Source organism: Rana temporaria, chromosome 13 (assembly GCF_905171775.1).
Source record: "Rana temporaria chromosome 13, aRanTem1.1, whole genome shotgun sequence".
Lineage (NCBI taxonomy): Eukaryota > Metazoa > Chordata > Amphibia > Anura > Ranidae > Rana > Rana temporaria.
Window position 1 is genome coordinate 76,279,030 of NC_053501.1, and position 15,019 is coordinate 76,294,048.

The 15,019-nt window shown below is 43.9% G+C and overlaps 1 protein-coding gene across 5 annotated transcripts in view; it reads right to left on the reverse strand.

Annotated features, from left to right (window-relative positions):
• The window catches only part of PACS2 (phosphofurin acidic cluster sorting protein 2), a 406,668-nt gene that overhangs the window by 148,677 nt on the left and 242,972 nt on the right, over nt 1-15,019 (reverse strand). For all 5 annotated transcript variants that reach the window (XM_040333364.1, XM_040333363.1, XM_040333367.1 and 2 more), the window contains one exon: nt 7,019-7,125. In XM_040333364.1, coding sequence (XP_040189298.1) covers nt 7,019-7,125 — 107 coding nt within the window. The remainder of the gene's footprint in view (nt 1-7,018; nt 7,126-15,019) is intronic.

Consider the following 15,019-nt stretch of genomic DNA (forward strand, 5'->3'; position numbering starts at 1 on the left):
CCAAGGTCAACATTGATCTGGCTCCCTCCAAATGGGTCCTTGAGATGGCAATAGTTAGGGGAGGTGGACCAATTGCAGAAGGGGGGAAAAATAACCGAAAAGAAAAGTACAAAATAACAGTTACAAAACCAGTAGGCTGAAAGCCAGGCGGCTGGATGGTCAGGATTTACTGTTGAAGTAACGGTCACGAATAAAGGGGGAGACCGGGTGCCAGTGGGGATGCAACATCTTAGTCAGCCTGAAAATGAGCGAGAAGGCCCTGAGCATGGAGGGGTCATGTGTAAGGCTCATGTGTAAGGCAAGGTCTACAGGATTGGATATATCAGTTTGTAAATGGATAGAAAACTGGCTGAAAGACAGAATTCAGAGAGTCGTGGTTAATGATTCTTACTCTGAATGGTCCAATGTTATCAGTGGTGTACCCCAAGGTTCAGTGCTGGGACCCTTACTTTTCAATATATTTATAAATGATATTGGGTCTGAGATCAAAAGTAACATTTCTGTCTTTGCAGATGACACCAAGCTATGCAGTGGAATAACGTCCTTACAGGATGTCTCCAATTTACAAGCCGACCTCAATGCTCTGTCTGATTGGGCGACTAAGTGGCAGATGAGGTTTAATGTAGATAAATGTAAAGTTATGCACTTGGGGGCTAAGCATATGCATGCATCATACATACTAGGGGGAGTACAACTGGGGGGATCTGTAGTGGAGAAGGATCTGGGGGTTTTAGTTGATCATAAGCTCAATAATGGCATGCAATGCCAAGCTGCGGTTTCCAAAGCGAGCAAAGTCCTTTCTTGTATTAAGAGAGGTATGGACTCCAGAGACAGAGATATAATTTTGCCCCTGTACAAATCATTAGTAAGACCTCATCTGGAATATGCAGTTCAGTTTTGGGCACCAGTTCTCAAAAAGGATATAGGAGAACTGGAGAAAGTGCAGAGAAGAGCAACCAAACTGATAAGAGGCATGGAGGAGCTCAGCTATGAGGAAAGATTAGAGGAACTAAATGTATTCACTCTTGAAAAGAGGAGAATAAGGGGGGATATGATCAACATGTACAAATATATAAGAGGTCCATACAGTGTACTTGGTGTTGAGTTATTCACTTTACGGTCATCACTGAGGACAAGGGGGCACTCTTTACGTCTAGAGGAAAAGAGATTTCACCTCCAAATACGGAAAGGTTTTTTCACAGTAAGAGCTGTGAAAATGTGGAACAGACTCCCTCCAGAGGTGGTTCTGGCCAGCTCAGTAGATTGCTTTAAGAAAGGTCTGGATTCTTTCCTAAATGTACAGAATATAACTGAGTACTAAGATTTGTAGGTATAGTTGATCCAGGGTAAATCCGATTGCCTCTCGGGGGATCAGGAAGGAATTTTTTCCCCTGCTGTAGCAAATTGGATCATGCTCCGCTGGTTTTTTTTGCCTTCCTCTGGATCAACTGTGGGTATGGAGTTGGGTGTATAGGATTTTACTGTGTTTTTTATTTTGTTTTTTTGTTTTTTTGTGGTTGAACTGGATGGACTTGTGTCTTTTTTCAACCTGACTAACTATGTAACTATGAGAAAGACCTTTTACAGCCAGGCGTCTTCTCCCAGAGGTAGCTGAGTTGATTGGAGGTCAGTTAGGATCCTGAGGGAAAAAGATGCAGGGATTCCAGCGTCGATTGCGTCTCCTCAGGGGTAGTGATGGACTGGCTGTGGCCCTGGTAGTCAAAGGAGAGCCAAAAGGGGAAACCCCAGGTTTACTTGATGAGCCGCTTCACAAGAACTGAGGTGAAAGGCTTCATTTGGCAGCGTTGCTGGAGGGTGATCTGGGAGAGATCCGCGAAGAGCTGATAACGATGCCCCTGGAAGTTTAAATCAGATCTGTTTCTTGCGGCCATGAGGATTTTCTTTGGTGTGGTAGTATGTACATTTAATGATAATGTCTCTCAGGGGGCTGTCGGGCCGTTTTGGTCCTAGGGATTGGTGGATGCGGTCGAACTCAAGATAGCCTATAAGGACAGCAGGGACCAACTCTTGAAACAGAGCTGTTGCTGTTAAAGTCAGGTCTGTAATGGTTTCAGGGATACCTCTAAGGCAGGGTTCCCCAACCCCCAGGCCGTGGTCCACTGCCGGGCCATGGCCTATTTGCAGCCGGGGCGTGAAGGCTGCACTGTCTGATGTGTGGTGGCAGGCAAGCAGAGAGATGACATCTCTTACCCCCCCCCCCGCCTGGTAACCGCTCTTCCGCCCACACAGAGGGCCGCTATACTACAGTGAGGCGGGGGGAGCAGATAGATGAGATCATCTCTTACAGCCCACACGGATCACGCACTTCCGCCCACACAGCGGGACCACTACACTGCTGTGAGGCGGGGGAGCAGAGAGATGAGATCATCTCTCACCACCCTTTCGCCCACACAGCGGGGCCGCTACACTGCTGGAGGTGAGGCGGGGGAGCAGAGAGATGAGATCATCTCTCACCGCCAGCCCCACATTACCGCTGTTCTCCCTCACTGGCCTGTGCTGCCACCACAGCAGATGACAAACCTCATCTGGTGCCAGGTGACAAAAAAATATGATGGGCAGGTGGCAAACCACATTTGGTGGCAGGTGGCAAACTGCATTTTATGGCAGGTGATGTGGCAAGTGGCATTACACATCTGGTGACAGGTTACATGGCAAGTGGCAATCCACATCTGATGACATGTGACGTGGCAATCCACATCTGGTGGAAGGTGACATGGCAAGTGGCAAACCACATCTGGTGGCAGGCAACGTGGTAAATGAACTATTTCATTTTACATTACAATGTAATGACAGAAGTAATGTGCTTCAAACATCCTGACATCATATCAGCCATGGTGCTGTGATGTTTGAAGCACTAACACCAGCCATTTCCCCGTCAAATTGCCAGCGAAAAGCTGCATAACAACCCCCCTGGGCCTTAGCTCGATTTTTTTTCTACAACGCCGGTCCTCAGTGCCAACAAGTTTGGGGACCACTGCTCTAAGGCATAAGTTGCCGCGGCGAGAGCGATTTTTACAATCCTCCAGCTGAAGTAAAGCAGCAGCAAGTTCCTTTTTGAGGTCAGTCAGTTCATGATTTTCAATGACCATGACTGCAGTGTCCATTTTACCTTCAAGGTAATTTGTGTGGTTTCCCAGCTCCCAAATCTCCCTGGTGAGATGTCTGCGAGTTTAGAGGTTTTGAAACGGCATCTTGCAGGGTTGGAGGAGGTAGTGCTGGTGGAGCCTCAGCGATACTTGTTAACCACGTTACTCGCAATCCGAGGTATTACTGTATTGTCTAAATAAAAGAGCCATGTGTATTGTTGCGCAAATTTTTCCGTGCTTTGTATACATCTTTCAAATCCGTTCAGCCAAACCCATAAAGAATTATCTTCGTCAGAAGGACCAAGGAGTCCTGGAAGAGATGGTATGGCACACACAGAGCTCATTGATCATTTATTTTGCAAGGGATTACATAAAGAGACTAATGCAACTGAGACAGTTTAAATTTGAAGATGTTTAGTTTCCTAGATATTTAAAACAACCTACCTGACAAGTTCCCTAAAAAACTGTGTACAAGTATGCTGAGGGAAACTGATGCTGTTTTAAAGGCTAAGTTTACCTTTGGAACATTTTACATGTTGCAGCTCCTAGGCTGTGAGGGTGCTAATGAGAGCTCTGTAGTCCACAGGCATGTCCTTTATACAAAAAGCCTGCAGGAGCCAACATTGCATTAGGCTACCGATTGCAGGTGAAATGCTTTCCAGGCTCTTGCAGGAAAAAATAACAAATGTACATTTTTTTTCTGCAAAAAAATATATGTATTTATTTTTTCTGTAAAAATGAGATTAGGCGTTGTAACAGGAGGGCCCGTGGGACCCAGAAGCTCTTACAAAGTATGAGCCAGAACATAATGGACATTCAGAATATCTTGAACTATTACTGGTTGTTGATTCTGAACTCAACAGGTTAATTGAAAGATGTCATTACCTCCAGCTACCTGGCTGTAGTGTACGATAAAGCTGGGATGTTTAAGTGTCTTGCTGTGAGAAAAGAGCATCACTCCAACAACCCCCCCCCCCCCTGCTAAGACTGTTTACTGAAGGAGAAGTTTGAACACACCTGACCTGTATCACCATTGTCATTGGACAATTTAACCCACCCGGTTTCCCAAGGGTGGGAGGGATGTATTTTGAAGAGAAATGTTACCATGTGCTTGCAATAAAGATTGATTCCCTGTTTTGAAACTCGAACAGAGCTGTGTCTCGTTTCTGGGGGGAAATCTGTATGGGTCGTGTCGCTGGACTGTGGAGTGTCGATAAGCTGACTTGGGTTCGGAATGGATTATCTTAAACGGCGTTAACCCCTGACCGTTACAGGCGTTAAATGAAAAAGGCGTTGATTTGATGTGTTTTTCTTTCCCATTCATGCACTAAGTTGGTAATTGATAAATTAGAACTATTCATTGTGTTATTTTCAACGCATCCTCACTGTTCAGCCATTTTACATACAGTTCTGCACACAAAAATATTAGCCTGTAATATAGGGATCAGCTGAAATTTATGAGATGGTGAGAGCAGGACCCCAACAATTATTTCAAGGCAGTTATTTTTTAATAGTTTTAAATAGCGTACGGAACAATAACTTTTGCACATTAAACATTTTATTTTTTCATTTTTGTTTGACACCGACACCAGAACAATTTAAGAGTGTCGGTGTTCCATCATATAGTGCCCGCTATTGCGAAGTGCTGCAAATGCGCCTTACAGAACAGCACACCAGCTGATTTTAATTTTAGCTGTTGTGGCGAGACACCGGCTCGCCTGCCCACCGCTGCCACCATCGTCCTTAATTACATGGGAGGCACAGCAGGTCTCTCACTTTCATCATCGCAGCACTCCCCCCTTCCTTGCCCTCCCCACACTTTATGTAAAAAGTCCCGCCCTTTGTCCAGACCTGCTGTGCTTCCCCTCTTGGAGGGGATGGGGGAGTGCTGCGATGTTAGACCTATAATTGGGGGGTCTGTGATGAAGGGGGTCTGATTGAGGGGATCTGTGGAGGGGGGGTCTGTGATGGATGGGGTATGTGATGGGGCAGTCTGTGATGGGGGTGGGGGTGGATCTGTGATGGGTTGGGCTATGATGGAACAGTCTCTGAAGTAAAAGGGGGGGATCTGTGCTGTGAAGGGGGTACTGATGGCACGGATGTAAAAGGGGGTGGACACTGATGTTAGGGCTTGTTCACACTTGTGCAGAGATATATGTTTTTCTGCACTAGGTCCCCTCAAGAGCAATAGAAAACAATTGTGACATGAAGGATCTGAGTCATAGCTTTAATATGACACTCGGACCTCCGCTGTAAGAAAATTTTACTGACAAGACCCCGTGAATTTTAATTTAGTACCCCTGGCTTAGAGCATATCTAATATTGGACTGCCTCAACTATATCATTACCCCTCATTACACCAAACCTTTTTTGAGGTTGTTTACAAAGATATCATTAACACATATGGCATTGGAATTGTCCTATAACACATATAAAATTTGTTTCCATGACTGCTAACTTTGAAATGCATTTGAATCTCAAGGTCAAAAATGTATATTCAGAAATCGTCAAAAATCAATATTCTGCCTTTGGAAAAAATTTGCAGCAATAGAACTGAAAATATGTAAATTCAATTAATACACCACAATACAGTTCAATAAGATCTAGCTGTCATGGACATAACCTGTGTACCACAATATTAAGCAGAATGTCTATGTAGTTTCACATCTGACATTTCTAACCTAATGATTATTTGTATGTGAAAGGGTGTGCCTACGAATAAGAAAATAAAAAGCCAGGCACATACATTTTAATTGCATAAAATCAACAACCATCAGTTTCATTCTAGCAATAAATACATATTTTAGGCTGCATTCACACCTGAGCGACAGCCGCGATCGGCGGTAGCGGCGTATTTTGCCGCTAGTGTGAAACCTTCGATTTTTTTTTTTTTTCTAAGTCTTCCCATTGCTGTCAATGGGAAAACGCCTATGTCGCTTGAAAAAAAGGGTCCGGGACTTTTTTTCAGGCGACAGGCGTTCCGCGTCTGAGATGTGAACCATCTCCATAGACAGCAATGGGAATTCTCCCCTCTAGCGGCAGAAGCGTCCGGCGTCGGGCGTTTTGTCGCTCAGATGTGAATGCAGACTAAGGTCAACTGATTGCTCAATACTAGGCTATACCACCAAGAGCTGATAATCTTCAAACAATGCATTACACTCCTGCACCTTAAGAGAGAGAAAAAAAAAACGTAACCTTTTGGAACAGTTTGGCCATGTATTTAGTAAAGTCCTATCAGTTCTGTATGGTGGAAGCTAGTCCATTACAGGCATACCCCACTTTTAAGTACACAATGGGGTTTATTTACTAAAGCTGGAAAACGCAAAATCAGGCTCACTTCTGCATAGAAACCAATGAGCTTCTAACCCCAGCTTGTTCAATTAAGCCTGGTACTAAAACCTGGAAGCTCATTGTTTTCTGTGCAGAAGTGAGCCTGATTTTGTGCTTTCCAGCTTTAGTAAATAAACCAGGGCCGATCCGCCCTATAGGCTCACTATGCAAGCCGCTTAGGGCTCCACAAAGCTGCAGAGGGCCCTCCAAATTATTAGAGGCCCCGGCACCCACTTCTCATCTCACTGTCATTTCCGACAGAAGAACACCCCTCCCCCCACTTCTCAACTTTAATGTGACATGTTACTGTCGGCAGCGCCCCCACCCCCCGCGTCTCAACTTTATTCGGCAGCCCCCCCCCCGCTTCTCAACTATAATATGACACTTTGCCTAGGGCCCCAGGGAGGTCAGGATCGGCACTGAAACCCTATTGTGTACTTAAAAGTGGGGTATGCCTGTATTAGTACAGTCAGTGAAACAGTACAATTATAAAGCACAAGTGAGGTTACTTACAAACCACAAGAAAAATTTAAAAACTGTAGTAGTTCAGATGCTCACAAACTAGAATTAAAGATACTTACTATCGTTGTATTCTGGATATTATTGTATTAAAAGCAGCTTGAATATCAGCTGGGGAGCAAGTGCAGACGAGAGGAAGGTCATGTTTTTGCAAGATATCTGAAAGAAGCTGCAAAGTGGAGACCAACGTTATTTTTAGAAGACTCCTCAAAAATGTATTAAAACAAATTCACGTTTAAGAGAAAAAATAAATCGGATGCATTTTGAAACCTCAGATGATGCATTCAGATTATTAATAGGTGTGCTTTTTTTTTTTGTTCAATATATTTTTATTGAGAAAAAGGAGACAGCTTAAACAGTGGGAAGTATCGCATTGGAACACATGTTCCATGGTGCAATGAAAGCAGTACATTGGACTTAAACATGTCCAAGTTAACCCTCAGACCAATAATACACCATTAGAAATAACAGGAGAGAAGAAGTGCAGTGTATAGTAAAGAAAAGGAGAGGGGAGAGAGAGGCTAGAAAAAGGCCGGAGGGTGGGTAAGTCTTTTATTTATATATGGGGGATGGGTGAGCCTCTTATTTATATACCGTTAGCTTATACCTTATTTATATACCGAGAGCGTGTGGAGTATGATAAATGTCGATTGTGAAAGCATTCTCAGTCAGGGTTAGACATTACTTCCAAGAAAGTTGCAGAGTACTTGAAGGCGAACCATCAGGCACAATTTTTTTTAGAAACATGACAAAGATTTCTGAGATCATAGGGAAGATCTTCCATGTAGTAAATATGATCCACTACATGAAACCATGGTTGGTTCGTGGAGATAATAGGTTCTTTCCAGTATTTTGGTATGAGCGTTTTCGCAGCATTGAGTAAATGTGGTGTGAGAGAATTTTTGTATCGGCCTGCTGGTTCGCTTGAGCAATGAAACAACACAACCCAGGGATCATTAGGGACAGGGAAACCATGAATGTCCTCTGTAGCACAGAGGCCCAGAACGAAAGGATGAGAGGACACTGCCAACAGATGTGTTCGTGCATGACCACCGCTCCGCATCCTCTCCAGAAGAGCTCAGTGATGTCTGGGAAGGCTTTATGTAGAAATGCCGGCATGTAGTGCCATCGGGTCAAGAATTTGTAGTTAGTCTCAGCAAGTCTTGAGGCGATGGAGGTGTGAGCCATTTGAAGGATTGTAGAACATTTGGCATCTGACAGAGGTTGTTGAAAGTCTTCTTCCCATTTTGCTGTACATTTTGGCCATGTCAAAGGTCCTAGAGCTAATAGAGCCCTGTCAAATTGTGAGATGGTCTTCTGTGAGAGCTGGGTGTCAGCCAGAAAGTTTTTCACTGGTGATAGATCTGAGTGTGTGATCAGGAGTTTTGCGAGAGATTTAACAAACCCAGACAGCTGGTTGTATCTCCAGTAATCCATAGTATTTACAGTATAGGTGTAGTTTTAACCAAAGAGGTTATTGGGAGTATCACAGTTGAGTTATAGGGCTATTTGTGACGTTTATTAAGGGAGTCCCATATCATAAAGGTAGATCTTGTTATAAGGGGGGCTGTTCCAATAGAGCTCGATGCAGAGTATATGTAATAATACACATAATTTCAACACTTATTTGCAGTGGTTCCACGGATATGCCATTCATATCACACCTGAACATCTATAGGGGACTTAACTCCCAGGGACATTTGTCTCTTGAGTTTTTCCATCAAATATCTTGGGTTTTCCACCTCAGCTCCCAGGGCTAGTGAATTGTTCGGCTGGCCTGCAGCTCTCATCGCTCTATTTCAGACTCATAGCTATATTGTAAGTATGGGTGGATATTTTCCACACTTTTGTTTTCCCTCCCTCTCCACTGCCCTCTTACATTGAGACATTGACATTACAACTTATTAATTATAGCTATATATCAAGCATCTGCTCCTGATGAGTAGAGGTCATCCACGAAACGTGTCAAGCTATGTTGATGACACCATCATGTTTACAGCCAGGATCATTCCATCAATTTTAGTCTGTTTTATTGCAATATGTTGTATTGTGTGATACATGGGCTATGTGCCTGACATTATTATGGATTATTATGCAATTTTTTTGTGATATTTTGGTTGTAAACATCATATATTGAATACATTTTTATTCTTTTATACTCTTTATGTGCATTGTTTTTAAATTTAGTAATTACAGTTATATAACAAACTGGTCAGATACAATTTTCATCATGGTTACCTACCCCCCCCCCCCCAGCTGTATCCTTCATACAAATTCCCAAACCTCTTTCTTCAATGAATTATTAAACAGGGATGGAGGTGTTGTACCTACGGGTCCTATGCCTCATATAAAGTCCCAAAGCTCCCCTTTCCCCCCAGACGTTCATCTTTATCACGCTAATTCTTCCCAACCATGAATGAGCCAACCGGGGTCCACCTATGGAGATCATACCGGATAGAGTTTAAGAATGGGATGTAGTTTTCCCTAAATAAGGAGGCAGGATTAAGAATAAGATGGATTCCTAGATATTTGAGTTTTTGTGGTTGCCATGCAAAGGGGAATGAGGGTTTTAAAATAGTAACTATTTTTTTGGGGGTTGGAGGTTTATCTTAAAGTTAGAAATGGATTTAAAAGTTTCAAACGCTGACATAAGATTGGGTAAGGTGAGATGAGGTTACTGTACATAGAATAGGATGTCATCCGCGTAAGCTGCATATTTATGTTCGTGTGCTCCCATTTTGATCCCATGTATGTTTAGAATAAAAAGGGTTCTAAGAATAGGGCAAATAAAATGGGGGAAAGGGGATACCCTTGCCTTGTGCCATTGTGGAGGGTGAATGCGTCGCTGAGGGTGCCATTGACGCGCCAGTTGAGTGGTGGGAGAGTTATATAGTGCAGTAATTCTATTCAGCATATTAGATCCTAGACTCAAAAAGGCCAGGTTATCCAATAAGTAGGACTGGGTGGAATTGCGAGCATAGGATATAAGAGTTAGCATCTGAAGAGAATATTTACACGCCTCTCTACCGGTTATAAAATCAGTTTAGTCCTGTGACACCCATTGTGGGATCAGGGGAAGGAGTCTCCTTACCAAAACTTTAGCGCACAGCTTGGCATCAATGTTGAGGATCTTTTCCTGGTTTGGAGCGGATTGTGATGTGGGCATGGATCATCGTTTCTGGCCTGAAGGCACCAAATTTTGCAGTGGTGTTTGTATAGGCTGTCAATTTAGGTAATAACATATCTGGGACTGTCTGGTAGTAAGCTACCGTCAGACCATCCAGTCCCGGTGCCTTTTACATTAGCCATAGATTTGTGTGCTACTCTAAATCCTGAAGTTGTTATATCAGTTTCTAGTGCCTCCAGAACAGAAATGGGAAGTTTGGGTAATTGGGCCTGTAAAGATATTGTTGAATCAGGGATCTGCATGGAGTCTGAAGTCTTTATTTTAGATATAAACGCAGCCGTTTTTTTCTGTTGTAGTGAGTGTGCTAATCTGCGGCTAGGTTTATCCCCCCCCCATTCATAAATATTTTGAGAGATTATCCATGATTGTCTCTTTTCAATCAGTATGTAGAGTGATTTTAGGTCTTGGGTCAAATGTTTTAGTAAATGAGGGGAGTGTTGCGTTTTGTGATTTTCTTCCAGTTTCTTAAATTTCTTTAACCACTTAAGACCCGGAGCAAAATGCAGGTAAAGGACCTGGCCAGTTTTTGCGATTCGGCACTGCGTCGCTTTAACTGACAATTGCGCCGTCGTACAACGTGGCTCCCAAACAAAATTGGCATCCTTTTTTTCCCCACAAATAGAGCTTTCTTTTGGTGGCATTTGATCACCTCTATATAGTAGTGTAACAGAATGACCTGTGACACCCAAAGACTTTTGAAGGATGGGGGGTACTCCTGTGCCAGCGTCACTAATGACTCTTGGGTGACCCTGTGCCCCTTTTGGGCATAGGGTGACTGATAAATGATAATTCATATTTTGCAGGATATCTTGGAATATTACAAGTTGTTTAAGTCTGACTCCAAATGGACTGTTTTCATTCAATGTGGGGACACATGCTTTTGAGGTGTTAATTGCGCCTGCTCCTAGACATTCCATTGTGTGATGCCAATACTGTTTTGTGTCCATTGTGCTAATTAGGTCTGCTCCTAAGACCTTTCATTAAGTATGCTAATAACACTGTTTTGTGTGTGGAATGTACTTGTCAAGCTGTATGCAGAGACAGGCTGTCTGGATAATGAGTAATAATTAACTCACCTGAATGTCATTATCTAAAAATCAAAAGGATGTGTATTGTAGACTTGTTAGCCCCCCATTGTGGAGTGGAGTGTGTCTTTGTCCCTGTAATTAACTGTAACATGCTTGTACTGTATATAAGAGCTAAGATACCATTAAAAGTATTCATTCATTCATTTTGAAACCAGAGAACAGAGCGTATGTCTCGTTTATTCTGAGAAATTAGATGGATCGTGTCTGCTGGATTGTAGATTGTCAGATAAGCTGCCGTGGGTTGATAGAATGGGAATATCGTAAACGGTGGTGACCGTTACAGTGGTGGCACAGCAGTGGGATGTTTCCATCACCAGAGGAACAGCTACAAGGATACAGGACAATGGAGACACAGTATGAACGGCTGAAGCTCTCTTCCCTCATGGACTTACTTGAGAGCCGGGGCAGACCGGCCAGCAACCGAAGAAAATGGACATTATTGCAGAACTTGTCAAAATGGATAGAGCTGAAAGGCCCAGCGTAACAGACAGGACACCCGAGGAAGAAAGTTTTGATCGGGCTGTTAAACGAGGACTGGCACATTATGGTTCTAATCCTGCACCAGAGATCATAGACCTGGTTATAGTGGCTGTGGATGCCACTTGGCTACATCAAAGAGGTGCTGCAGCAGCAGAAGTCACAGCAGCACCAACTGAAGAGAGAGGAGAGAGGTACATATACCAGTCTCCATGGAAGAGGAATTCAAAAGGAGGTTACAAGAGATGCGGATACATCACAGAGGACCAGTATCAGAGGAGGCCCTGCTGGGATGGTCGGATGTGATTCGTTGCCAACTCTGGAAGGAAGCGCTAGCTCTTGAGCAGCAACACCAGGGGAAGGTCCTCCCCTCCATCCATGTAAGTTACTGGCCGCAGTATGACGCACAAATGCCGTTATTGGGGGAACAACCGAAGCAGGAGTGGACAGCTGAGTTAAGCAGCCTAAACCGGGCAGAGATGCGGTTGGACGAGAGCTACAGAGCCCTCCGGTGGTATGTAGCCCAAGAGTGCCTGTGGTCAGCGGATGACAGCCCCACAGAAGGCTTTGACTAGATGGCCTGGGACTATTGTATTGGAGAATGTCCAGCGATCCTGACTTCGGGGATGATAGGGAGTGGTGCTTGGAGGACATAATGGAGCACAGAGAACAAAAACTGAATGTTTCGGAAGGGCACTGGTTACAGGAAGATTTGGAGTCTCTGGCCATTCAGGAATGGGAGCTGGAGATCGCCTACAGACAGCTGCTAGACTCTGCTCAGCAGCAGGGTGGGGCTCCCGTTGCCTGGGACTATGAGGAAATTTTAGATGACAACTCTAAAATCCTGGCTGATGAATCGGCAGTGGAACTCTGAAGATTGCCATTCCCAAAGCTGAAGTGGATGATGTGGAGTTCCAGGGGGCTAGGGCAGTTGGCTCATCTCCCCAGCCACAGATTACAGAACGTATGGACTTAATGGACGTTCAGAGGATGTTACGGTTTATGCATACCCAGCAGAAGATCTGGCAACAGAGCAGAGTGCCACGAGCCTCTGCTCTCAACTAGCGGGAAAGAGGGAGTTCCTGGAGTAGTGGATGGGACTTCAGTCTTCACTGACACAACCCCAGAAAATGGTGCGGCACTGAGACAGGAGGATGTCAGCTTTGCTTTGCAAGCACCGGGGGATTTTCACCTACCACCAGTGGATGGGACTTCAGTCTCCACTGGTATACCCCAGGGGGGGGGGGCAGTTGGCCCAGAGCCCCAACAGCATGATGGATTGAGCCCAGTCACCCTGTCTTCTCTCCAGCGGCTGAAAGGACTCCAGGGAGAAAGGCCAGTCCATGCCTCTCCCCATCTGCAGGCATGTTCTCTGAGAGAGGCAGAGGTTGGCTGGGTGAGTAATGCCCTGTTTGGAGCAATTTATTTGTGGTACGATATGGATACCAGCATTGGAGGACTGGAACTACTGACTAACTTCAGATTCAACCCGTTTGGGGTTCCCTCCTGTGTCAGTCTCCCACGAAAGGGGAGAGATGTAACGGAATGACCCGTGACACCCAAAGACTTTTGAAGGATGGGGGGTACTCCTGTGCCAGCGTCACTAATGACTCTTGGGTCTAGGGTCACCCTGTGCCCCTTTTGGGCATAGGGTGACTGATAAATGATAATTCATGTTTTGCAGGATATCTTGGAATATTACAAGTTGTTAAAGTCTGACTCCAAATGGAGTGTTTTCATTCAATGTGGGGACACATGCTTTTGAGGTGGTATTTGCGTCTGCTCCTAGACATTCCATTGTGTGATGCTAATACTGTTTTGTGTCCATTGTGCTAATTAGGTCTGCTCCTAAGACCTTTCATTATGTATGCTAATAACACTGTTTTGTGTGTGGAATGTACTTGTTAAGCTGTATGCAGAGACAGGCTGTCTGGATAGTGAGTAGTAATTAACTCACCTGAATGTCATTATCTAAAAGTCTGAGGGATGTGTATTGTAGACTCGTTAGTCCCCATTGTGTGATGTGTGGGTGGAGTGTGTCTTTGTCCCTGTGATTAACTGTAACATGCTATGTATATAAGAAAGCTAAGATACCATTAAAAGTATTCATTCATTCATTTTGAAACCAGAGAACAGAGCGTAGGTCTCGTTTATTCTGGGAAATGAGATAGATCGTGTCTGCTGGATTGTAGATTGTCAGATAAGCTGCCGTTGGTTGATGGAATGGGAATATCGTAAAAGGTGGTGACCGTTACAAGTGGCAAACCTAAAGCAACACACATGAGTGATAATAAGAAATCGCATCAGTGTCCATGCAGAAAAAAAAGCAAAAAACAAATGCTGTTTAAAAGATCAAAATATCAAAGGAACAATCAACAATAAAGTGCTGGTGCTTATGCCGAAATATTCAGCGTGAAGGCGGTGCAGAGAAGGAATTCCAATATTCTTTTGAAGTTTTAGTGAGGCTGTCCCCTTACCTTACTGCTGTAAGGTAACAGCATATATATTTTAACCAACGGTGTTCCAGTCGTTTGAGAATGTAGTGTGTCCCAGTGAACTGTAATCTTTCTCTGTGGATAAAGTCCCCCTCAGGAGTCACGTCCAATGGACAACAATGACCCTCACCCAGGGAGGTAAAAAGCGCCAATAGTGCAGTATAGTTTAAAAGTTTTTAATAATAAAAAAAAAGGCATACATTATGGTACTCACATGAATGCAAAAAAAACAGGCATAAAAACAAGTGGCGAGTTCGCAAGCGTCACCTCCGGTACCTCTTACGCATATTCGTCACGACACGTGACTTCTTCAGGAGAAAATCATGAATCTTAAACTGTTTTCCTCAATCCATCACTTTTCCACGCTCTTTGGGCCACTTGACTGGACTTGCCCCCTCAGGCCTAAGGCTGCCAGCCCTCCCCTGATAGCATATATAACATGATGACTAAGCTTGTTAGTGGTATATTGTGTCATTATGGAAAAAAGACTTCTCTCAAATGCTACTCAAATTGGATTCTCTGGATTTATCCATTCAACAATTATGTCACTTTACAAAAACCCAGAAACGCTGTCCAGGGTCTTTAATCTGACCAACAATGTCCTCTGTCTCCTATCATTTTTTCCCTTGCTATAGAACCTTTTGCAGAAACTATAGGAGCTAGACCACTAGTAAAGGGCCTACACATCGGACAATATGAGCATAAAATAGGTATTTTTGCAGATATCATCTTACCTCTCTCTGACCCAGAATCCTCACTCACAGGTGTACAAGACCTAATAGAAAAAATGTGGGCATATCTCATACTACAAAATAA